This window comes from Silene latifolia, chromosome X (genome assembly GCF_048544455.1).
Source record: "Silene latifolia isolate original U9 population chromosome X, ASM4854445v1, whole genome shotgun sequence".
Taxonomy (NCBI): domain Eukaryota; kingdom Viridiplantae; phylum Streptophyta; class Magnoliopsida; order Caryophyllales; family Caryophyllaceae; genus Silene; species Silene latifolia.
This window is the reverse complement of record NC_133537.1, coordinates 319,451,747-319,477,680: the sequence shown is the minus strand read 5'-3', so window position 1 is coordinate 319,477,680 and position 25,934 is coordinate 319,451,747. Positions and strand designations below refer to the sequence as shown.

General features: G+C 44.0%; 1 protein-coding gene across 1 annotated transcript; it reads left to right on the top strand.

Annotated features, from left to right (window-relative positions):
• The first annotated feature begins 1,081 nt into the window (after window positions 1-1,081).
• LOC141617869 (putative disease resistance protein RGA1) lies at window positions 1,082-25,934 on the top strand. The gene is made up of 2 exons (XM_074435002.1): window positions 1,082-2,132; window positions 22,479-25,934. The coding sequence occupies exons 1-2, from the start codon at window positions 2,009-2,011 to the stop codon at window positions 25,727-25,729; spliced, it is 3,375 nt and encodes a 1,124-aa protein (XP_074291103.1). The 5' UTR covers window positions 1,082-2,008; the 3' UTR covers window positions 25,730-25,934.

Genomic DNA, 25,934 nt, shown 5'->3' with positions numbered 1-25,934 from the left:
TACTAATCTTTCGATGTGGGACAATTCTACTATTTATATGTAGCATATTCACCGCACCTACGTTATTTTCCAATGTGGGACAAAACATACTAAAAAGTATACAATTTTACATATTACGAAGTACACCATCTTTAATATGTGCAAAGAATATGAAATCTATACTCTAATGATAGCATTTTTTACCACAAAGCTAATTATATTATTTTCATAATTTTTTTAACGATATTTTTTTGCCAAATGAAATGTAAAAGGTTGATATAAAAATTGGAAATATCACTTGAATATAATTTAGGAAATATACATATTATAATAATTAAAAGATTCTCCACTTTATTTTTTACATTAAAAATTATACTTTCCTAAATTGATTTTTGATGATGTGGACGCTCTCAGATCGCTCGAAAAAACTCTCTTTTATATATATATAGATTATTATTATAGCATTACTTTTTTTTCCAATAAATATTTGTTTTTTCGTTGTACTTTTTTTCTTTTTTTTTTTTTTTCTGTCACATATATCAAACTGTGCAAATTAACATTTAAAAGAACAGATTTATTACTTACGTCTATTTTATTAAGTTTATTTCTGTTATTGTTTATCAAATTTGTGGGATTTGATTTTTTTTCTACTGTTGATCTTTTTCATATCACAATCAAGTTAAAATTATGAGTAATATCAAACATACTTCTATCAGACTGATAAATAAAGAGGATGACTTGAACGTGGGTGGGACCATTCTTTAAACAAATAAAAAACTCAACTTTCAACCACAGGCTGACACATCAGTTCTGTGGTTGTTCTTTTAATAAATAGGATATTCCCTCCGTACCACACCAAAGGTAACGTACACGAAGAGGTAAACGGCTGGCCAAAGAGTTTGCTCCATTCCCATGGGCAGGGATTGACCCCTGACCTCATAGTTAAGGGATGAGGTGAGCAAACACCACACCAAACCCATTTGGTTAGTCTCTAGTACTATTTAAAGAGTCATTGTACTCCCTTTGTTTTCATCAAGTAATTAACAAATATTTCCTTTTTCCACTATAATTCTTTGTTTTCGATCCATCAGTTTGGTATCCCAACCAGGTGAAATAGAAACAAAGAAGTAAAAGAGTAAAGTAAGAAAGAGAAACCAAAAATAGTACAAAAGTAAAACCAAAAACCAACGACACCTTACCTCTGCAATTTTTTATTCACCCAAAAATAACAAAAGTTCTCTGTAAACTTCCTTCCCAAAAAATGAAACTCACATATTAAACAAAAAAAAAAAGGAGAAAACATGGCTAGCAATGGAGGAAATTCATCCAATATGCTCTCAATTCCAGTTTTTAAAAGGGAGAAATATCACTTATGGAGTCTTAAAATAAAGACCTTGTTCAAATCCCAAGAGTTGTGGGATTTGGTGGAGAACGGCTATACTGAGCCGATTCCGGCGCCAACGGTTCCCGATCAAACTTTGAGGGAAACACGAAAGAAGGACGCCAAGGCCCTATTTCTGATTCAATCGGGTCTAGATGATGAAATTGTTCCCCGAATTTCATCCGCGAACACCGCAAAGGAAGTATGGGAAATTCTCAAGTAAAGTATACCTTTGATGAATTAATGAGCTCTTTGCTAGCTCATGAAGTTAGGGTTAACAGGAACAATGAAGTTGTGGAGGAGAAGGCTTTACAGGTGAAGGGGGAGTCCAATTTCAGAGGTAGGTCCGACAGTAACGGTGGCCACGGAAATAACAGAGGCGGTTTCTGTGGACGTGGTCGTGGCCGTGGCAGAGATGGAGGACGTCACTCGGGTGATCATCGAACTAATAAGAGCTCCATTCAATGCCAATATTGCACCATATACGGTCATAAAGAAGCTGATTGTTGGATCAAGCAGAGAGATGAGCAAAAACAAGCAAATTTTGCCGAGAAAGCCGAAGAGGAAAATAAGCTGCTCATGGCTTGTTCTCCTCTTAATTGAGACTCAAGTGGAGTATGGTATGTTGACAACGGATGTTCAAATCACATGACCGGAGAAAAGGCCTTATTCAAGAATCTCGATGAATCACAAAAATCCGAAATACGACTTGGTTACAACAAGAAGGTTCAGGTTGAAGGAAAAGGAACAATTGCATTCAGAACTTCACAAGGTAATATCAAATTTATTGATGATGTGTAATAGGTCCCTAATTTAGCACATAACTTGCTGAGTGTTGGTCAATTAATTCTTAATGGGTATGTGGTTATGTTTGACAATAATGGTTGTGATATACTAGACAAGAAGACTAACCATAAGCATTTTAGCATTCCAATGACCGACAACAAGATGTTCCCTTTGAACGTGTCTGATGCGAAAATGTGTGCCTTAATTGTAAAAAATGACGAGGCCAAGATGTGGCATTTGCGATATGGCCATCTGAATGAAAAAAAACTGAAATTATTGAGAAATAAAAATATGGTTGTTGGCTTGCCAAAAATTGTTGGTATTAGTTTTTGTGAAGGTTGTGTGTATGGGAAACACGGTAGAAATTCATTTCCAAAAGGCAAGGCCTGGAGGGCATCTAAATGTGTAGGTTTGGTCCATGTCGATTTGTGTGGTCCAATGAGTGTCGAGTCAATTGGTGGTAGTAAATATTTACTAATGTTTACGGATTACTATAGTCAAATGAGTTAGGTGTATTTTTTAAAATTAAAGTCTGAATCTTTTGACTATTTTAAGAAGTTTAAGGCACTTGTCGAGAAGGAAAGTGGATACCAGGTGAAGGTACTACGGTAAGACCGAGGGGGAGAGTTTAACTCTAATGAATTCAAGAATTTCTGTGATGCTTATGGTGTTAGGAGAGAGTTATCCGCTCCACATACTCCACAGCAAGACGGAGTGGCAGAGCGCAAAAATCGAACGGTTGTGGAAATGGCAAGAAGCATGTTGGCTGGTAGCGGCTTACCAAGACATTTCTGGGCTGAAGCCGTTGCCACTGATGTCTATTTACTAAATATATCTCCCACAAGAGCCGTTATGTATAAGACACCATTTGAAGCATGGACGGAAAGGAAGCCACTGGTAAGTCATTTGCGTATATTTGGTTGTATTGCTTATGCCTTGGTAAATTCTTATCATCAAAAGCTTGACAACAAATCTGAAAAATGCATTTTTATTGGGTATAGTTCCGAATCCAAGGCATATAAGCTATATAACCCAATGAGTGGCAAGGTGATTATAAGCAGGGATGTAAAGTTCAATGAGACGGAAAAATGGAACTGGAATGACGTAGATGGAACAAAAAATGTTGTAATTGGAAATCCACTACCTGATGACATTCCTCCCACTCATCCACCAGAACCTAACTCTCCTACTAATGTTACTCCACTGTCCATAAACAGTCCTTTATCACCAAATACCCGCACACCTCCTTCCACTTCATCAAACAATACACCCACATCACCAAGATCATCCTTCACATCACCAGAAACACCACGACAATACTACCGTTCACTCAAAAATATTTACCGAACCTGCAACTTTGCATTGTATGCCTCAGATCCTAGTTCATTTGAAGAAGCTATAAAAAGTGAGACATGGCAAGTTGCAATGGCTGAAAAGATATTGTCAATTGTAAAAAATCAAACATGGGAATTAATGGAGCTACCGAAAGGGAAGAATAGCATAGGTCTCAAGTGGGTGTATCGCACCAAGTATGATGCTAACGGAAAAGTTCAAAAATACAAAGCTCGACTAGTTGCAAAAGGTTACTCTCAGCAGTATGGTGTCGACTTTGATGAGACATTCTCTCCGGTTGCTCGGTTTGAAACGGTAAGAACTTTTCTTGCCTTGGCTACCCAACTTCAGTGGCCAGTTTTTCAATTCGATGTCAAGTATGCCTTCTTGAATGGTGAGCTAGAAGAGGAAGTGTTTGTTGCTCAACCGGAAGGGTACACTATCAGTGGCGAAGAACAGAAAGTTTATCGTCTGAAAAAGGCTTTATACGGCCTAAAGCAGGCTCCCAGAGCATGGTACAGCAAGATTGACTCATTTTTTCTGGAAAATGGATTTGAAAGAAGCCCAAATGAACCGACACTTTATGTGAAGAAGCAAGGTAATTCTGATTTTTTGTGGTGTGTCTTTACGTTGATGACATGATATATATGGGGTCAAATGAATTTATTGTTGAAGAATTTAAGTCGTCAATGTTAAAGAAATTTGAGATGTCGGATTTGGGTTTATTGCATTATTTTCTTGGGTTAGAGGTAATTCAAAATACGAGATGGTATATTTAGTCATCGGAAAAAAATATGCCACCGACTTGCTCAAGAAGTTCGATCGATGGATCGTAAACCAACTCCTACCGCCATGAATGTAAACGAGGCATTAATATTAGAAGTCGGTATGCGGCATGGCGGACAAGACGATATCGAAGTATTGTTAGAGGTCTGAATTATTTATCTCATACTCGACCTGACATTGCTTTTTCTGTCAGCGTCATTTCAAGGTTTATGCACAATCCAACTCAACACCACTATGGGGCAGCTAAGCGAATATTGCGATACATTAGTGGAACCACTGAGCTTGGAATTTGGTATAGAAAAGTGGAGAATTTCAACCTGGTTGGATATTCCGACAGTGACTGGGCTGGTTATTTAGAGGAAAGGAAAAGTACTTCAGGGTATACTTTTTCCCTTGGCTCAAGAGCTATATACTGGAGTTCAAAGAAACAAGAGGTGGTAGCTTTATCATCATCCGAGGCCGAATATACAAGAGGTGGTAGCTTTATCATCATCTGAGGCCGAATATATTGATGTTACTGCAGCAGCATGTCAAGCTATATGGTTACGGAGATTATTGGGTGATTTATTCCAAGCTCAAAAGGGTACTACTGAGATATATTGCGACAATAAGTCTACAATTTCAATAGCAACAAATCCAGCATATCATAGTCGTACGAAACACATAGATATCCGTTATCATTTCATTCGGAGTCTAGTGGCAAATGGTGACATTGTTCTGAAGCACTGCAACACAAATGACCAAGTAGCTGATGTACTCACAAAATCGCTTCCGCAAGCAAAGCATCAGTTCTTTACATCGAAATTAGGAGTTAATGATTTTGAATCAAGGGGGAGTGTCGAATAGTTGATTCAAAAGTCGGTTCCTACTTATTAGAAACATGGGTTGTTTTATGAAGTCCTAAGTTGTAGTGTTAGTTGTTAGTGGGTCAAATATTCTAGGAGAATAATGGTCAAGTAGTTGAGTAAAATGTGGGGTGTAGTTTCCTGTTTTATCGATTAAGTTGTTGAGTCTCTAGTACTATTTAAAGAGTCATTGTACTCCCTTTGTTTTCATCAAGAATTAACAAATATTTCCTTTTTCCACTATAATTATTTGTTTTCGATCCATCAAAATGAACAAGCATGCTAATGACTCTCATTAAATTTTGAATTATAAATGTTCAAACCTTGAACAAACACCTACAAATTAAAGCCTTAGATCATGGGAAATGGTCTCGCCAAAGCGAGTCATATCCTTTAATTGTAAGATAGTAGGGTGAATTTAGGAAATTCACATGTTAGTTAGGTCAAAAGGGTTTTAAATTTCACAAGCTTAGGGGTAGGAATCGAAAAGATTACTGCAGTTACCGAACTTGCTTTTGCGGTAAGGAAAATGAGATGGCGACACCCGATGTTATCGATTTTGAGTAACAAGTGTGGAAGGATAAAGTGGGTACTAATAATGGGAGGGATGCGGGTGAAGGGTGGGATGACGAGAGGGTTCTCTCAGTTACACAGAGCAGGGAGGAGGGGCAAGTCCCTAGCCATGTTAATGAAGCTGTTGAGGGGAGGGAAGGAGGAGGATTGTACTGGATATGGGATTGAATACGGGGGAGGAGCAGCAAAACTTTGTTATAGATGTTGACGGGGGCCTTTTTCTGGGTATTTCATCTGGTAACGAACAGGGGGAGGGCACGAGGGGGAAGAGCTGGAGACGGTTGGTGAGGGATGGAAATTTTTGAAGGGAGCAATTTGAGTATGCCAGAACTGGGGAAGAAAAATAGATGAGACACAGAGATCGATAGTGTGTCGAATAAGTTGAAATCTAACATAGACGGGGGCGTCTTAATACCTGAGGCGGAGGTTGAGGGTACTCAACCCCGCCAGGCAAAATGAATCTCTTAAGTCTCAACTGTCGGGGATTGGGAAACCTTGATAGTGCTAGAGCCCTCCGGACTTTGGTGCGGAGGGAAGCCCCGACCATGCTATTTTTATGCGAGACGAAGTTGTGTGGTCGTGATATGAGGAGGGTGAGGGAAGGGCTTGAGGGGTACTATAGGATTAAGGTTGATTGTATGGGAAGGTCGGGGGGTCTCGATTTTTGATGGAAAAAAGATATAGATTGTACTTTTGTCTCCGCTTCTGTCCATCATATGGACTTTACCATTAAAGAGTAGAATTGAGAGTGGAGAGTTACGAGTTTCTATGGGTGGCCGGCTGTTGCAAATCGTCACTTATCTTGGGAGCTATTACGTGTTCTTAGTAGGCAATCCTCGTTGCCATGGATATGTATTGAAGACTTTAATGAGGTTCTTTATTCAACGGAGATTTAGGGAGGGAGTCGAGCACAATGGCAGATGAATAATTTTCAGGCGGCAGTGGATGAGTGTGGGCTTAGGGATGTTTCGTGGGAGGGTTACCAGTTTACATTTGACAATGATTAAGTGGGAGATACGAATAGACAATGTATGCTTGATAGAGCGATGTGTACTAGCTCGTGGTTGGATATGTTCCCATATACGAGATTGTTTCACCTTTGTTGAGTTTATCGATCCGGTACTTAAGAGGGGGAGAGGGTGAATTAAATACCCTTTTAAAAATTAAAGTGAAATTTAAGCACAAGGTCGTTCACGAATTTCCTTCTGAAACAATACACAGGCCAATTGAACAGTATTGGTGACTGTTCAGACAATCAGAGTTGTGATGTATTGTTTGTTTGAGCAAATACGTGAACCAAGAATGAAAACAAATAAAATCAAGAGCAAACAAAATAAAAGAAAGCAAGAGACACACGATTTTTAACGTGGTTCGACCTACTCTCTAAAGGTCTACGTCCACCCTCTCTCTTATTAATATTTCCTTTATAACCAAACTCGATTACAAAGAAAACCCCCACAATCAACCCCGATCGTGTAACTCGAGTACAACCCTGTACCCCAAAAACACTCTCTCACAAAAGAGAAAATTACAACACAAATTGTCTCCTTATATGGTTCAACAATTAGAATGATGGAGATAAAATATTCTTATGAGTATAAGAACTTGTGTACTCAAGAATGATCTTATAAAACACGGCTTAAACTGATTTTGCAAAAGACAAGTTTTGAAAACGTGAAAAGTAATTTGCAAGATAATAATAACAACTCAAGCTCTCACTATTTTTCCTCAACTCAACAACTGACGTCAATCCTTGCTTTATATAAGAAGCATGATTCTATAGGATACGCACCAGAAGATTTTTGCAAATATTTGACCAAATCAAGATCCTTTTTGTTAGGCAAAAATATCAGTAAAGATAAAATCTTTTAACTATATTATACGTAGTGTATTAGATGCCAAACACAAATTTCTCACTGAAGAAATTGAAGATATTTTTATCATAAGCAGAAGAAGTTTCCATCAAAATAATTTTTATAAGAAACAAATATTATGAAAATATTTTATCTCGAAATTATTTTGTCAAATAAGATAAGCCGTGATTTATTGGACCGAATAAAAGAGTAAACACACAATTTATACTCTTACATATTTCTAGACACAATCCAAGACATGATCCAAGTACCGTCCGTCTTTTCTTCTGAGCAAATACGATATACTTGTGGACCTGTCATACACACGTCTAGCACACACCATTAATTTAGAGGGATATAAAAGTGAAGGACTTGTCATCATCAACATAATAAGTGCAACAACCTTAATCGGGAATGGTCTGACCATGCTCCAATAAAGTTGTTCTGTGATAGGAGGGATGTCAATGCGAGTGTCAGGAGACGGTTTTGGTTCGAGAAGATTTGGGTGGATGAAGAGGGGTGTGAGGAGACTGCAGCCAGAGGGGTCGAAATGGGAAGGGGAAACCTGGTGGCGTCTTTGAAGGCTTGCGCGAAAGAGCTGCAGAAATGGAAAAAATTAATATTGGGAAGATTGGGAGGGCGATGGATAGAAAGCGAAGGCAGCTGGCTCACTTAAATGGGGGCAGAGGTCAAGCGAAGGCAGAAATTAATAGCTGAAATTGCGGAGCTTAGTAGACAAGAAGAACAATATTGGCGCCAACGGTCAAGAGCCTTATGGCTGCGGAATGGGGACCGAAACACGACATTCTTCCATAATAAAGCTGGTGAACGAAGAAGAAAGAACCACATCTCAAAGTTGATAGATGAAGCAGGGGTAGTGCGAACTGGGGAAGATGCCATTGCTGCGGTCGCTAATGAATACTTCCAGTACCTCTTTACCACCGCAAGACCGAGTGATTTTGATGATGTTGTTGCGGGTTTAGAGGGCAGAGTGAGTGATCGCATGAATATGTTTTTGAGAGCGGAGTATAGCGAGGAAGAGATTGTCGACGCTCTTAATCAAATGCATCCCTTGAAGGCTCCAGGTCCGGACGGAATGAATGGGCTGTTTTTCCAAACTTATTGGCATATAATTGGCCCCAAGGTGGTGAGCTCGACTCTTAGGATTCTGAGAGGAGAAGCATCGGTAGAGGAAGTGAACAAAACTAATATTGTCTTAATCCCCAAAAAGAAAGCACCCGATAAAATTCGAGATTTTAGACCAATTAGTTTATGCTGTAATGTAGTGTACAAGCTGGTATCGAAGGTCTTGGCAAATAGGCTGAAGCTTTTCCTGGGGGAGATTGTCTCGGAGAATCAAAGCGCATTTACGCCAGGTAGATTGATCTCGGATAATATTTTGATCACTTTTGAGCTGTTTCACTATATGAAAAATTGCAAATATGGGGAGGGGCATATGGCGATCAAACTTGATATGGCCAACGCATATGACAGGGTGGAATGGAAATTTTTTAGACGGGTTCTTACTACAATGGGGTTTGATAGATCGTGGATTCATAGAGTGATGGATTATGTGTCAACGGTTGCTTTTTCTGTTCTTATAAATGGAGAACCGACGGAGGAATTTCGGCCAACTCGAGGACTTAGACAAGGTGACCCGTTATCTTCGTACCTATTTATTTTATGTGCTGAAGCGATGTCTAATATGTTACAAAAGGCGGTCGAATCAAACTCCTTAGATGGTATCCGGGTGACGTCTAATGCACCAGCTATTTCCCATCTTTTGTTTGCGGATGATAGTATATTTTTTTGTGAAGGCTACCTTGGTAGAAGCCGATGTGATAAATGACATTTTAAGATGGTATGAGGCGGCTTCGGGACAACTCGTTAATTTGGATAAGACTACAGTCTCATTTAGTAGAGGTGTCTCGATGGAGCGTAGGAATATGGTGGTGGGAAGACATGGGGTGGTGGAAGACTGGAAGTGGCTTAGCAGGACCGATACCTTGGGCTGCCCACAGTTATTGGATGGTCAAAGAAGCCATTAAGGGATATTATCCGAGATAAACTGAGTAGACGACTTCAAGGTTGGCGCGGAAAATTATTGCCGAGGGCTGGTAAGGAAGTTCTTATAAAGGCAGTAGCCAATTCGTTTCCTACCTATGTAATGAGTGTGTTCAAAATTCCGGCGAACTTTTGTGATGAACTCAGATTGATAGTATCCCGATTTTGGTGGGGGCATGAAGAAGGTCGGAGAGGGATGGCTTGCGTAGCTTGGACGAAGTTATGTAAACCTAAGAGGGAAGGAGGTATGGGGTTCTGCGATTTTAGATTGTTCAATATCGCTCTTCTTGGTAAACAAGCCTGACGCTTAACTACTTGTCCGGATAGTCTTTGGGCCCGCATCATGAAGGTTAAATATTATCCTAATAGTGACTTTATGGAAGCGGAGATGGGCGGGAATCCAAGTTATACTTAGAGAGGAATGGTGGAAGCAAGGGCTGTTTTGGAGAGAGGGCTTAGGAGGCGAATAGGAGACGGGCAGACGACCTTTGTGTGGAAACATGCTTGGATCCCAGGGACCCAGACGGGAAGGGTGATATCACCATGTACTCGAGGTAATGAGGCTATGCGGGTATCGGAGTTTGGGATGACGTGAAAATTGGGCAACTCATGCTACCTTTCGAATGCGAGCGTATCACTAAGATTCGACTTAGCCCAAAAAAACCGCAGAATATGTGGTACTGAGGTTTGGAGCGAGATGGTGTTTATACGGTTAAGTCCGCTTATAAACTGTTTGCGGAGGATGTGCTATAGCCGAGCAGTCGGATGGGGAGCGAGAAAAGTGGTTATGGAGTAGGTCATGGAAGGTTCCGGTTTGGCCCCGTGTTAAACTATTCTTCTGGCAGCTGTGTGGCGAAACTCTGGCAACAAAAGCAAACATTGCCGCTCGAGTTGGAGGTGAGTCTTCTCTGTGTCGTTTTTGTCATGCTTTTATGAATCGAGTTTGCATTTGTTTCGAGATTGTAGTGTGGCTTAATGGGTATGGGAGGGGCTGGGGATGACGTGTGATGATGAGAGAGTGGGGTGTGGGTGTGGGGTGAGGGGATGGGTGGAAGCTCGGTGGAAGGAGTTTGGGGGCGACGAGTATAGCAAGTTTATGGTAGGTTGCTGGGTTATATAGGAGCATAGGAATAAAGTTGTGCTCGATGGAGGCGATGTTGCACCTACCTCGGTAATCAGGAGAGCGTTGCATGTCTTGAGCGAGACCACGACAGTGGAGGTGCTGGGCTATGGGAAGAGGAGAAGGGGTGGACGAAAGGCTGGGCCGGACGAGAATGAGGGGTGGAAACCGGCTCCTGATGGCTACGTAAAATTGAATGTTGACGCGGGTGTGGTTGAGGGGGTGGGGGTGGACACTGGTGTGGTTTGTAGGGATTAGAGTGGGTCGGTGTTGTGGGGAGCAGCTATAGAGCGTAGGCAAAGATGGGAGCCGGTGATAGCTGAAGCGGTAGCAATGTTGGATGGACTACAAGAGGCGTTGGATAGGGGGCATCAATATGTGGTGGTCGAGAGCGATTGTCTTCAAGTTGTGGATGCGGTGAAGGAAAACCGTCAAGGAAGGAGCATGTTTTCGTTAATTATAGATGATATTATTTCTATTTGTAATAGTTTTATTTCTGTTATTTTCTCGCATACTAGCTAGTAGGGTTAATAAATGTGTAGTGCATGCTTTAGCTCATATTATGCCTCGAGTTATTGGTAAGACGACTTAGCTGGCTAGACTTCCACCGGTCGCAAACGATGCTGTTTTTTTTATCTTTCGTTATTAAAGTAACACCCTTGGGTGTTTTCCTAAAAAAAAAATAAGTTAGCCAAGGGCAAAAATGGAATATTACGTTCTTATGCATGTTAATGACCGGATCCTTCAAAGTTAAGCTTGCTTCTCGCGAACCGTCATATCCATCTCCGATGTGTCACCGTTATAAGCTAAAAATACGCACTCTTTTCCCATAGATGATCGAAACGATGCAACATAGACTCGACTTTTTAACTGAAATGTGCTAATAAAACATCTCACGAAAATCAAGTGATGGTTGTCGGCAAAACATCGGAGATGGATATAACAATTCCAATGTGACGGCTGTTGGTAGAACGGATTACAATAAATTCGCGACCGAAGAATTATTTGCTTGTATTAGCTAATTATACCAAGCTCTTTTGTAATCGAGATTTAAACCCCATGGCTACTCGGGTATAAGCAGGGGCGGATCCAGCCCAAAGGCTAGTTGGGCTAGAGCCCAACCTATTCTTGAGGAAAAAAGTTAATAGATATTAACATGTAAATATAAAGCATGAATCTACAATTGACATAGTGGTAAAATATTGGCTTCTTTTCCAACTGACACAAGTTCGAACCCCATCAAAGTATATTTTTAATTTTTAATATTTTTACCTATAATATCACTTATGAGTTATGATATGTTTGTCTTTGAATTTATACGGGGTATATCATTTTAGGCAAAATTTATACTTATCACTCTTTGATTTATGTGATTTCAAGTATAGTAGTCTTGTTTACTAATGCAAGACTTTGACAACATAAAAACAACACTTTGTTCAATTCTTCTATCCAAGTAATCAATTATTGTAAGGGTAGGAAATTTACTTATGAATTTTTTTATTGTTGTTTGCTACATATTTTAGTTGCCGGAAAAGAACCATCGGAGAGAAAATGTAAGAAATTGAGGAAGGAAAATGAAACTAGGGGAAGAGAGCACGTGACAATTCCGAAGGATAAAATGGGGAATGTGTCATTTACCTCATCTTTGTATATAAAATAAATGTGAATAATTACCGGGATGCACGGAGTAATATAATATCGATAAAATTTCAAAATTTAAAAATTTTGACTCGAATATCATAAAAGTGGCACATAAAAAACAATGTTTAAAGCACTCATAAGTTATAATTATCAATTTCAAGGCTGTTATTACGTTTTCGGGAAAAAAAAAATTTAGCCCACCGTACATCTGATTCCTGGATCCGCCCCTGGGTATAAGGTATAACCATAAAGCCATGTAAACCTTGTATATGAAGAAGAAAGAAGAAGGCCTTAACCATGTAGGACCATGTGGATTTTTTTTCCTTCGCAAACAGTAACAGTACAGTGAAAACAAAATACATTACTTTTCTGCCCTTCCATAAATCTCGCCAAAATCTAAACTAACTTCTAGATTTGTTATTTTTTTGATTATTTTAATAGGGTGTTATCGAAATTGTGTAACACCCGGTGTCGCCCTAACATTGTTCGGTCAGTAATGTTATCTGTACCTTCACCTATTTGAAATTATCGAGAAATGACAACTAACGTAGTTGCCTAGTTGGTAAAGCCATAAATAATGGTATAAATGAACTGGATTCAGATCAGTCGTTATCAAAATTACCCTAGTGCCTCCCTTTACGCCAAAAAGCAAAACAAAATCATTGGACAAATAAGCGATGCCACGGATATCTCTTTCGGGTCTGTTTTTCATCTTTCTCCTATCTATTTGTGATACTTTATACTCTGCGAAATTCAAGTCAACTTATTTGCGTTTGACACTTTCCTGTCATCGTTTGGTTAATTTGTTGACTAATTACTACTCCCTTGTTACAATCATTTGCTTACCTTCTATATTTTGTCAGCGATATTTTAATTAAAGTTAGTCAAATAATTCGGACAAAATAGTACCATTTTTCCCACAAATATTACTGATGGGGCATATTCTGCACCCTCTGACCGAGTCAACACATGGAGCAAGGTCAAAGATATCCACAACAAGTCAACGACTTAGACAGCCTAACCGACGCAGCCTGTCGGCCTGTCTCTTGTGCCTCGGCTTGGACAACTAGCCAGCCGGGGCACATATCCGCGAACTCATATCCAAGACCCCTCGGCGGCGAGTCAACTGGGCCCGCCGGCCTGCCATGGGTCCCTCGGCCGAGGGTAGATAAGTCTTTCCACCTACTAGCCACTTGGCCACTACGTGACAAAAGGTGAAAGTCTATAAATACTCCTCAACCCTCATTGAGGAAAGGATCCACAATTTAACCCAAGAATCACTATTCATCTGGTAATATCTTCCTTATCTCTCTACAATATATACTTCGCCAAGTAACAACAACTTATCCCTTTAAGTTTACTGACTTGAGCGTCGGAGTGAGTTCGCTCGGTCCAAAGCCGAGCCCCTCGCTTTGTTCATCGTTTCAGGAGACCGCGAGGAGGATTCAACCAAAGACGTCATTCTACAAGCACGGGTGGTAACAAATAACTGCTCTGGAATTACACCCGGAACAATTGGCGCCGTCTGTGGGGAAAGATACTAGAAGCTAGTCACATTCATTCCCAAACAAAAAAACAAAAACCCACCCAAAAAGCTAAGAAGATGTCAAAACAACAAGAGGTATTCGTGACTAACGAAACCGAATTCTACCATGAGGATACCGTCCACAATTCTGGAGTTGCGCAGCCCTCCACCGGCCGGGTAATTCAACCGGAGTACGGGATGCCAATAATACCAGATATGCCGCCGCCGAAAGCGTGTCACCATCATGGGACACGTGGTTGATGCAGCAAAACTGAAGCAACTCCTGGACCTAATTAGTAGTACGCCGTCTCACACTGTCACACCGACAAGAGCGGCGGAACCCGTCCAGGAGACCAGGGCCCAGAATGTGACTCCAAGAGACTTGAACGGAGCACTGGAAGAAGCTGGCCCTGTCAAGACGCCGGGGGAGCCCGGAGCGCTAGTGGCGGACTGAGTCCTTCCCGCACTCACGGGAGGACGGCGTCGCCGCAAAGACCGACGAGGCATTCCCCGGAGGAGTGGAAGAAGTCCGACTTACCAGAGTCGGAGAAGAAGTCCGACTCACCAGAGTCGGGGAAGAAGCCCGACTCACCAGAGTCGGAGAAGAAGCCCTTCCCGCCACGGGGAGAGGAGCCGGACTAGGGTGCGAGGAGTCGATCACCGCGTGTCGTTCGATACGTGGTCAGACAGCCCCTCAGCACCTACGTCTTAGAGACCCCGGTGCCGACTAAGCTAAAGTTGCCGCCCATAACATACAAAGGAGAAGGCGACCCAACCGACCACGTTGAGGCTTACGAGTCTCACATGTCGGTATGGGAGCAACCCGATGAGGTTTGGTGTCGAGTCTTCCCAACGACACTGCATGGGATGGCACAAAGTTGGTACAAGGGGCTACCCGACGGGTCGGTATACTGTTACGCCGACCTAAAGGACACATTCCTAGCCCAGTACTCTTGCAACAAGAGGAGGGCCGTGGAGACCTCGGACCTCCTGACTATCAGACAGAAGGGAGGCGAGTCTCTCTGAAGTTCTGTGAAGAGGTTCGACGCCAAGGTTCAACAAATTCGTGAGCTGAACAACGAACTGGCAGCCTTCGCGCTGATGAAAGGCCTCCCGAGAGGAGACCTAAAAAATGAGCTCATCAAGTGCGGCGGCCTGAACCTAGACTCACAGAAGATGGCCGATCGAGCCATAAAGGTGGAGGACTACCACAAAACCTGGGTAGGCCCCAGCGAGGCTGGGCACTCAGAGAGAAAGAGTCGTCGGGAGGATAACCCGGACGAAGGACGCCGTGACAATAATAGGTCACGGTCTGACAGGTCCACCAGAAAGCAAAACTCGGCAGGCGCCGGGGGGAATTCAGGACCGTACTACCAGAAGCGGTTCAAGGGCCACACCCCTTTGGTCGTATCTGCCGCCGAGGTCTTCGTTCTGAGCAAGCACGAGGGCCAGAAGTGGGAAAGGCCCCCCAAGCCGAAGGGGGACGGTGACACGAGCCAGTACTATGAGTACCACGGCCACACCGGTCACCTTATCGACAACCGCCGCATCCAAGAATGCCATCGAAGAGCTGATCCGGAAGGGGAGCCTCGACAAATATGTCGCCAAAGGCCAAAAGACCGATGCCGCGCTCGAATAAAAATCCGTCTTTGAACGGATAGGAGTAATCCATGTTGTCATCGGGGCAACGAGAACGGTGGGTCCGCTCATGGGCACAAACGGCACTGAACGAGCATATCGGGCCATCAACTTTGTGCCCAAAACAACATCCCCGCTTCCAACGTCCCCGATATGACCATTGGGAAGAAGGACTACGAGGGAGTCATCGCCCCTCACAATGACCCACTTGTAGTCCACTTGGACATATCCAACCACCTCGGTCAAGAGGTGCCTGATTGACACGGGCGCCTACACGACATCATCATGTTCGGGGAGTGTTTTCTCAACCTCGGTCTCAAGGTTGAAGACTTGAGCCCCGCACCAATCCGCTATACTGACTTTTCCCGGAGCCGAGCTGGTACCCCAGGGGTCAATCGGGATTGCCGTGATGTTCGGCGAGGAGATGCGGCTAAGAATATCCTAGCCGAGTTCGTGGTCATCGACGGCTCGTCCGCCTACAACGTTCTCATAGGCCGAGTCACTCTAAGCGAGGCCGATGCGGTAATGTCCATCCGGGCCACGACAACGATGTATGTCTCGGACCGGGGGGAAGCGCATAAGCTCATCTCCAAGGACGAGAAGGACAAGGTGGTCAACACCTAGATATCCGCCAGAGGGTGCAACATGCAATCCCTCAAAGTGGCAAAGAAGTCGAGAGAAGGGGAGGAGCCCATCCTTGCGGCGGGAGAGGGCGACCCGATGAATACCAACGTCGGCATGGTTGGAGGAACCCCGGCCGACCAAGAAGAACCGCATCCGGCGTATGGGAAATAACTCGACGGGTCCCCCACGGTGAATGGCTCGGAGCCGGCATCCTTATCACCAGCCCAAACGGGGACATGTTTGAGCACGCCTTGAAATTTACCTTCTCGACCTCAAACAACGAATCCGAATACGAGGCGGTATAAATGGAGTCGAGTTAGCTAGGGTCGCGGGGCGGAGCACGTCGTGGTGAAAACATGCTCACTATTGGTGGCCAACCAAATCAGAGGAGAGTGTGAGGCTCGAGACGACGGGATGGTAAGATACCCTAAAGGGTAAAAGCCGACACCGCCAAATTGAAGTCCTTCCCGGATACGATGCATTCCCGTGTCCGACGCTCTCTCAAGACACACCGCGACGGACATACGGGGGTGTGCCTTTAATGAGCCATTGTAACACTGTCTCGGGAAATACTTTGTATAGCGGCGGAGGTGCCCAAGACAACTGTGGGCACCCCGACGCATGTTTATATCTAATGAAGAATTGTCCAAGTTTTCCATCGGTGATCATTTCCCCCCCCCCCCCCCCCGTAGTCACTATCAAGAAGAAGACGCCACGGCGATCACCCCAAGAAGTAGACGCCACTAGCGATCACCCCAAGAGGTAGACGCCACAAAGAAATACACTCCAAGAGGTAGACGCCACGTCGATCACTATCAAGAAGCGCACGTCATGGCGGTCACCCCAAGAGGTAGACGCCACTAGCGATCACCCCAAGAGGTAGACGCCACGGCGATCACTCCAAGAGGTAGACGCCACGGCGATCACTATCAAGAAGTAGACGTCATGGCGCCACCCCAAGAAGTAGACGCCACGACGGTCACCCCAAGAGGTAGACGCCGCCGATCACTCCAAGAGGTAGACGCCACGGCGATCACTATCAAGAGAAGGCGCCGCGGCGCCACTACCAGTGAAGTAGACGCCGCGGTACGCTAACATACTGTTGTCGCGCAGAACCCCTAGTCGCCTCGGCCAACCGAAGGCCTGGCAGGGGACACAACGGTCGACGCGCTAACATGTTCAAGAAAAAGACGTTAAACACACGGTTGAGATCGCATTCTAACTACCTCGGCCAGGCCGAGGTAGAAACAAAAGAAGCGCTCAATTAATAACGTAAGAAGACAACTCGACGAAAGACAAGAAAAGACCTCGGCCAAGCCAGAGGCAAAATAAGCAAACTCTTATTAAAAATGATAACAGGTTACAAGTGAGGAAAATACAGACGACGGCCGTCCCCATAGGGATAAGCCAAAACACAACCTACCAAAGTTGTACAAAATACAAGGAAAAGAAAAGCTAAAGGTTACAGACATGTCATTTAAGCGCCAAAGGATGGCAGGGAGGAAAGGCTTAATAATTGGCCCCCGAACAGCTCAAGCTATCCGAGACACCGGGTGAGCCTGGTGACGACCGCCCGTCTCCCTATGCCCGCGTTCTTTGCTTGCTATCGCCAGCGCGTTAGCAAAGATCGTCTTTAATGGGCGACCCGGAAGCTGTCTCGCGAGCCTCGATTTTCTCGAGCGACCTCGGCCTCGGCCTTCTTGGCGGCCTCGGCCTCAGCAGCCTCAGCTGCCTTCATCCTCTCGGCTTCCTCCTTGGCCGCCTTAGTCTTCTCAGCAAGGGCTGCCTTCTCCGCGGCCACCTCTTCCTCCTTCTTCACCCTTACCTCCTCCTTGGCCTTCTCCTCCGCGGCTTTCTCCTTAGCTTCGAGCTTATCATCAAACAGCTCGTCAAATTTGTCCCACGGAAATGAGCCATCAAGAGGGAGGAGCTCCCCAATCACTTCCCTGGCGGCTTCTTCACCAGTCCCGTGTGGGCGCACATGTTAGGGAGGATAACGGTTTGGAGCGTCTCAATGTCCTCCTCCCTTTGGGAGATGATAACATCCTTGTTCCGAACCACCTTCCCCTGGGCCTGAAACAAGCCCCTAAATTCGTCCCTCTGCGTACGGTAAAGGTCGGTGTGCTTCGAACGAGGTCACGCATCTCCAAAGACTTAGCGGCTTGGCCGCCGCCTTGGCCTTGGCTCTCTCGGAAGGACTTCCTTTTCACGTCCTCCCCCCGAGTTTTCTCTCGACGGACGCCTCTTCTGCCTCGGCCTTGGCCCTCTCGGCTTCTTTGTTCGCGGCGTCGAGTTCGAGCTCGAGCCGCTCAAGGCGTGGGGCAGCTTGGCAATGACCTTCTCTTGCTCGAATAAGGGCACCGCCGTATCAGCCCACTTCGCCGGTGACACTGGTCAGGCTTAGGCCCTCCGACTTAATCTGGAGGGGGGTAGGCTTCGAGAAGGAGGTGACAACGGCGGTATCTTGGCCACTCGCCCGCAAAGTCTTCTTCTCAGCACGCCGTTCAACACTGAGTCCGGTGGACGGCAGCGGTTGATCTACAAAAAATTCAATCAAATCATCCATGTCAACATTCATGGACAAACCGAGAGCTCACATCGGAACGCCCAATGAACCGGATAAGTCCGAGCTATGGGATAGATCGGTACCGGCTTGACTTCTTGGTCGGAGGGTCCATTTCCTTGCCACCCTCGGTAGCGCAGCAGCAGGGGGTGACTTCTTCCTCTTAAGGACAAGGGGAGATCCCTCCGCATCGGAGTCCTCCCCATTGGTAATGTCAACAATCACCACCGTCTCCTTCGGGTGAAGGGATGGGAGGTGGAATCGATGTCGGCGCGTCGCCGCCGAAGACTTTGTTTTCCGCGTCCGCGCGCGGCATGTTACTAGCAACCTTCGCCTGGGCCGCCTCCACATTCAAGCCTTTCAGCTGCTGATCCATGAGATCATTCGGCGACGTTCTGCGATCACGGGCCAGAGCCTTAGGATGCAAATCAGCAACGGTCTTGTCCTTGTGCGGCCCATTCTCCCTGAGGATATCCTCGAGCAGTCCGGTCCAAAGTGGTCTGCAAAGGAAATAAAGAAAGAGTTAAGTAGAAGAAATAAATCAAAGTTCAAGAAACAGAAACATTGAAAGCAGAGATGGGCCTCACACCGACCCCACTCACCCTGCGATAAGGCCGGTATGAGGCCGACATGGCAGAGCGGCTCATCCTGAAGAATGATCTGCGTCGGGGGAATCCATCTTTTCGACCCCACTCTTGTCCGCCTCAAAAGCCTCATCGCTTGACTTCTCATCCGCATTAAGAGGGACCTTGTCGGCGTCCATCTTAAGCTTATTCCGGTTGACCCATTTGTCACGCTCCGCCTTACTCTCGCACCGCAAATTAACTTCGTCTTTGGAAGGATCGGGCGTGGGATAGTCATCCCAAGACCTCAACGTATACCCACCGATCTTTCTAATCCTTGCAGGAGGAAAGCTTATCAACAGAGACGTAACCCGGCTCCATTTGCACGCTGTACCATCCGACGCGACCAGGAAACGACGGCCGAAGGTGGTGAAGCCGACGGAATAAATTAACCGTTGGGACCTCCCCCTTGAAGAGACAGAGCCAGACAAAGCCGACTATGGTCCTAATAGCCAAGGGGTGCAGTTGGGCCACGGCGACGTTCATGGCTCTAATGATGGCCATAACGTAGTCGTTCAGTGGAAACCGGAGCCCGTACTCCAGGTGCCGGATTTATACGCCGGTGCAACCCGGGGGAGGGCAACAGACGGCCTGACCCTCCTCAGGGATAACAATTTTGTATCCCCTGCCGAAGTAGAAATGGCCCTCGAAAAGTGTTTCGCCGGAACAGCTGGCGAACTTATGGGTCCAGGCACGGTCAGGGCAGGCCTTACAGACGTCGCCGTGATCCATGATATACTGCCTCCCCTCATTAGGACGAGTCCTTCCAACATCCTCGCCGACATCATCAAAGTCCTCATCAGTTTCGGCGTCATCCTCCCAATCCTCCAAAGCTTTTGGGTCAACTTTGGGGGAAGAGACCTAGGACCCCCGGACCTTAGCGGGACGGCGGCCAGTGCCTTCTCTTCATCAAGACGCGACGGGGAACCCCCCGGCGCACGGTTACTAGGACCGGCATCAGCAGAAGACATGATTCACAACGAAAACTTAATGAAAAATTAAAAATTTGTTTGTTTACCTTGAAGAAAAGTGCTACGCCGGAGTAACAACTCTGAAAGCTAGAGAGAAGTTTCGTCAAAGAGGGCTAGAAAGAAGAAAATTTTAGAGAAAATGAAATTGGTGTCCAATTTCAGGGACTAACTGCCCTATTTATAGGGAAAAGCCCATGAAGAAGGACCAATCGGGCACGACCCGTGAAACGTCGGCCAATCGGCGAAGTACACGTGTCAGACATGCAACCACGGAATGTCAATCGTTGCAACAGTTGAACGTCAATCAATGCAACAGTGACCAAGCGTCTTCAACACGCCCCTTCATATCTCTTCGATTATTCATCTTCCTCAACAAATTCCTAGGTATCTGTTCTCCGCCGGCCACATGATCAACCAAGCTTGTCAGCACCGGCTGGGGGCAATCAAAAGCACACGGCGCTCACAAGGTCTCGGCCAGCACCACTTTCTTTTCCACATCTGATGTCCATTACACATCCATGTGGAGGGGGGATATGGTACGGCCTAAGCAGAATCAAGCCGAGGAAAAGGAAGCCGGGGCAGACGATTTTTTCAAACTTGCGCAGAATATACGCTCAACATACATCGGAGCCCATACCACGGCATAGACTACGCTGGGGGCAAATTGATGGGGCATATTCTGCACCCTCTGACCGAGTCAACACATGGAGCAAGGTCAAAGATATCCACAACAAGTCAACGACTTAGACAGCCTAACCGACGCAGCCTGTCGGCCTGTCTCTTGTGCCTCGGCTTGGACAACTAGCCAACCGGGGCACATATCCGCGAACTCATATCCAAGACCCCTCGGCGGCAAGTCAACAGGGCCCGCCGGCCTGCCATGGGTCCCTCGGCCGAGGGTAGATAAGTCTTTCCACCTGCTAGCCACTTGGCCACTTGGCCACTACGTGACAAAAGGTGAAAGTCTATAAATACTCCTCAACCCTCATTGAGGAAAGGATCCACAATTTAACCCAAGAATCACTATTCATCTGGTAATATCTTCCTTATCTCTCTACAATATATACTTCGCCAAGTAACAACAACTTATCCCTTTAAGTTTACTGACTTGAGCGTCGGAGTGAGTTCGCTCGGTCCAAAGCCGAGCCCTCAGTTTGTTCATCGTTTCAGGAGACCGCGAGGAGGATTCAACCAAAGACGTCATTCTACAAGCACGGGTGGTAACAAATAACTGCTCTGGAATTACACCCGGAACAATTACTATACAACCAGTTGTATAATAACCATTGTACAACCCTATACATTAATCCGAGCTTATGTGCAATTTTATTGAGTTTTGTAAAAGTTTATTTTTTTTATGTTTAAGTGTGTGAGTTCAAAAACTTTAAAACATAGCTCAGATTCTTTTTAATAAAACTCGAAAACTTTAGTGCACTGCTCGGATTCTACACCATACAACCGTATACAACTGGTTGTATAATCTACTAATTGCATTTTTCCTGTATATTACTGATTTGTTTCGTTAATTTAGGGTTATATCCTCCATATTGAATGCTGTAATTGGGGAAAAATACTTCAAAATTGGTCGTCAATAAAGTAATAAACATACTAGGTAGCTGGCAATTGCTTGCCTTTGTGATTAAAATTAATCATGTTTCCGGCAATTCGGTAGAAAGGCATGTTTCTTTAACATAGATTCACGAAGACTTTCTTTAGTCAATCCGATATTTTAGGAATAAAGGAATGCAATAACGAAGACTTACGATATGTTTATACGGCAACGACTTACGATATGTTATACTCCGTATATCTCATTTAATGTTAATAATATAACTGCATTTGAACATAACAACAATTCTCAACCAATAATGTTCGATGATGCACAAGGTTTTAGTGTAGCTTGATCTATAGCTATGTAATCCGGCTTCAGGTCCCTTTTTCCTCCCAAAAAAAAAAAAAAGATTCTGCACACGACCAAACGGTTTATATACTTGGCATTTTTCATTCCTAAAATTAAACAGGTCAACAGCTGCTCATCTCTTACAGTTTTAAACCTCCTAAAATGGATCTGGCAACAATAATGTCTGTTGTTCAAACGATCGTTACTGCAATCCAGTTTTTGGATCAGTTCAAAGTGAATCTCTCCTTTTCTCACAGTAAGCGTGAACTTGCAGATCTGCAACGCACTGTCGACACCGTCAAATCTGTTCTGGAGGATGCTGATGCCAAGCAAGAAGAGCTTAGCTGTCAAGAAACTGTTTATATTGAAGAGCTGAAAGATGCACTTTACGATGCTAATGATGTGCTTGACGAGTTTGTCACATTAGTCAAGCAGAAACAACTCAATGAGGCTAATGATAAACTCTCTGATAAGGTGAGCTCCATCCTTTCTCGTTTTACTCGTCATACTCGCAACCTGTCTAGCAATGTTAACAAAGTTAAAAAGAGGTTGGATGCTATTGCGTCAAATAGTAGTAAGTTTTTGTTTAAGGTGTCTAATGAGCAAATGAGGCGTAAAAAGCTGGATACATCTTCCTTTGTGTCTGCAAATGATGTAATTATTGGGAGGGACAAGGATGTTGAGAAGATTGTAGAGATGTTACTTGACTATCATGATGTTGATCAACCCGGTGTTTTATCCCTTGCTATTGTTGGGATAGGAGGGTTGGGAAAAACCGCTCTTGCCCAACTTGTGTATAATGATCCTAGGGTCACAAGTGCATTCCAATTGAGGAGTTGGACTTGCATCGCAGACCAGGATCAAGAACATTGGAACTTGACAGAGTTTCTAGGCAAGGTCGTAAAAGATCTACCTGTCGATGATCACAAGCGTGATTTAACGTCCCTTGAGCAGATGCAACTAGAACTTCAGAAACATTTGGGAGGAGAAAAATATTTAATTGTGTTAGATGATGTGTGGACAGAAAGTTACCATAAATGGATGGAGTTTGAAAAGTTTTTGAAAGTCGGGCAAAGTGGGAGTCGGATTATTGTAACCACACGTTCGAAAAAAACAGCCAAAATGGTAGGAAATAGTCGAGTGCATGAGTTGCGAGGTTTATCAGAAGATGATTCATGGCATTTGTTTGAAAGGATGGCATTTGACCCGGAACAAAGAGAAAATCCGGATGATGACTTGGTTAAAATTGGTAAAAAAATTGTTAAGAAGTGTGGTTATGTGCCCCTTGCCATTAGATTAGTTGGAAGTCTGTTGCATGGTGAAACTAAGATTAGGTGGCTATTGTTTCAAGACAAAGAACTAGCCAATATTGGTAAAATTGATAATAGTATGAACCATATATTAAAGCTAAGCTACCATCAGCTTGACTCCGCCTTGAAGAGTTGTTTTACTTATTGTGCTATCTTTCCCAAAGATTTCGAGATTGATAAGCACATGTTGATTAGTCTTTGGATGGCTCAAGGCTATATTTGTGATGATTCTGTGGGCGAGGAGTATTTTCTTACGCTATTACAAAGGTGTTTTTTCCAAGACGTAATTGAGGACAAATGGGGTCAGATTGTGCGGTTTAAGATACACGATCTTTTGCATGATATTGCTGAGCAAGTAGCAGGCACTGAGATTAGTAGAGTAACTTCTGATGATACCCATAATGTGAGTAACAGAATTCACCATCTCGCTCTTTTATATGGCTGTTATACACAAGAGATCTTTAGTATGACTCGTATTCGTACTTTCCTTCAAATTAACGCGCCTTGGACAGAGGGAAGTACAGATCAGCTACTAGAGGGTAAATCAATTCAAAATTGGACATGCTTGAGGTCATTAGACTTGAGCAGATTAGGTGCGGAAAGTTTACCGGAATCATTGTGTAAACTAATTCATTTGAGGTATTTAAATCTCTCAGGAAGTGAGAAATTGAAAGAGCTTCCTAAATCAATTACAAAACTAGTTAATTTGCAGACTTTAGATTTATATGCATGCTCAAGTTTATTAGAATTGCCGAAAGATGTGAGCAAACTAGTAGATCTTAGCACCTTAAATGTGACCTCTTGCTACAAGTTGAGTTGTATGCCTAGGGGGATGGGTTTGTTGACCCGTCTGCACACCCTCGGTTTATTTGTGGTGGGCCGGGCAAGTTCAGATGGTAAGCAATGTTTTGATGGGTTAGAAGGCTTGCATTCGCTGAATAATCTGAAAGGGAATCTCAGAATCCGGATAGGGGCTCGTAAAAATGTAAAATATGTCAAGGAAGACCATGGCGAAGGGGCCTATTTAAGGAGTAAGGAACGTCTAAAGAGGATCGCTTTTTATTTTAAACGGGATGAGGAGTACGGAAACATGGAGGATGAGCTGGCATTGTTGGAAGAGATGCAACCACATCATGATCTCAGGGAGTTGGAGTTGTCTGGATATCATGGTAAGACGATGCCTAGATGGCCTAGGAGGGAAGATAACTCGATATTATTTCATCTTCCTAATCTCGTTACTTTGGTGATTTTGGAATGTCCTGAGTTACTATATCTGCCATTAGAGACCGGGAAACTGCCTAACCTTAAACAACTCGAACTTTGGGGGTTGCCGAATATGGAGTTTATGGTGAATGTTAACGCAGGAGGTGAAGAATTATCTTTCTTTCCTTGCCTCGAAGTACTTAATATTCATGGGTTGTCCAAACTGAAAGGATGGTGGCCAAGAACAGGGTCCAGCCTACAACCATCCTCCTGTTTTGCTCATTTGAAGGAACTGGAAATAACCGACTGCCCGTTGATGACATCTTTTCCAGTAAGCTCTGGCCTGCAGGCTCTACGGGTAGAAAATTCTGGGATACTTTTGAAATGGAAGATTATAAGCCAGAACTATCGACCTAATCAGCCTGTGTTGCCATTATATTCAAAACAGAAGATGCTGATTGTCAACCATTTGGAATGGCTTAAGCTAATGCCAGCCGAGTACATCCAGTGTGTCGCAACAATACACATAATTCATGAGAAGAATGTAGAAAGCTTGGGAAAAATGAGGGAGTTGTTCCAGACATGCATCTTTTCTTCTCTACTATCCATAGTAATTAAGAGATGCCCGAAACTAAGGAGCGATGGCGGATGGTTGGAGCAACTCTCTGCCTTGCATAATTTGCATATTGAAGACTGTCCTAATTTTCTAGAAGGTATAGCATGGCAATGCATTCCAAGAAACCTTCAATCCTTAAGTTTGGTAAATTTTACTGAGTTGGAGGAACTGCCTGAGGGGATGCAGTACTGCACCTTCCTCACATCTCTCACTATATGGAATTTACCGAATCTAAAAGCTATGCCGAATTGGATGCCAAAACTCGTTTCACTTCAGAAACTTCAGCTCCGTTACTGTTCACTGACGTTCACGGAAAGATGCCGAACCTCCAATGGGGATGATTGGTCCCTCATTCAACACATCCCCATCCTTTTTATTCCATACAAAGAAGAATAACATTCTGTTTAGATGGCTGTTTTTTGTATACCTGTTGGAACTTGAAATTGTCTTGTGGCACTATGCCTTGTAGCATTATGAACTCTCAAAATACCTCTTATTAGCATCATGGCTAAAATGTAGTATGACGTTTTCGCCCCAAATCCTCAAGGATAGTTGTGGTATATACTATCAAATAAATTGTGTGGCCACCTGATATATTCCC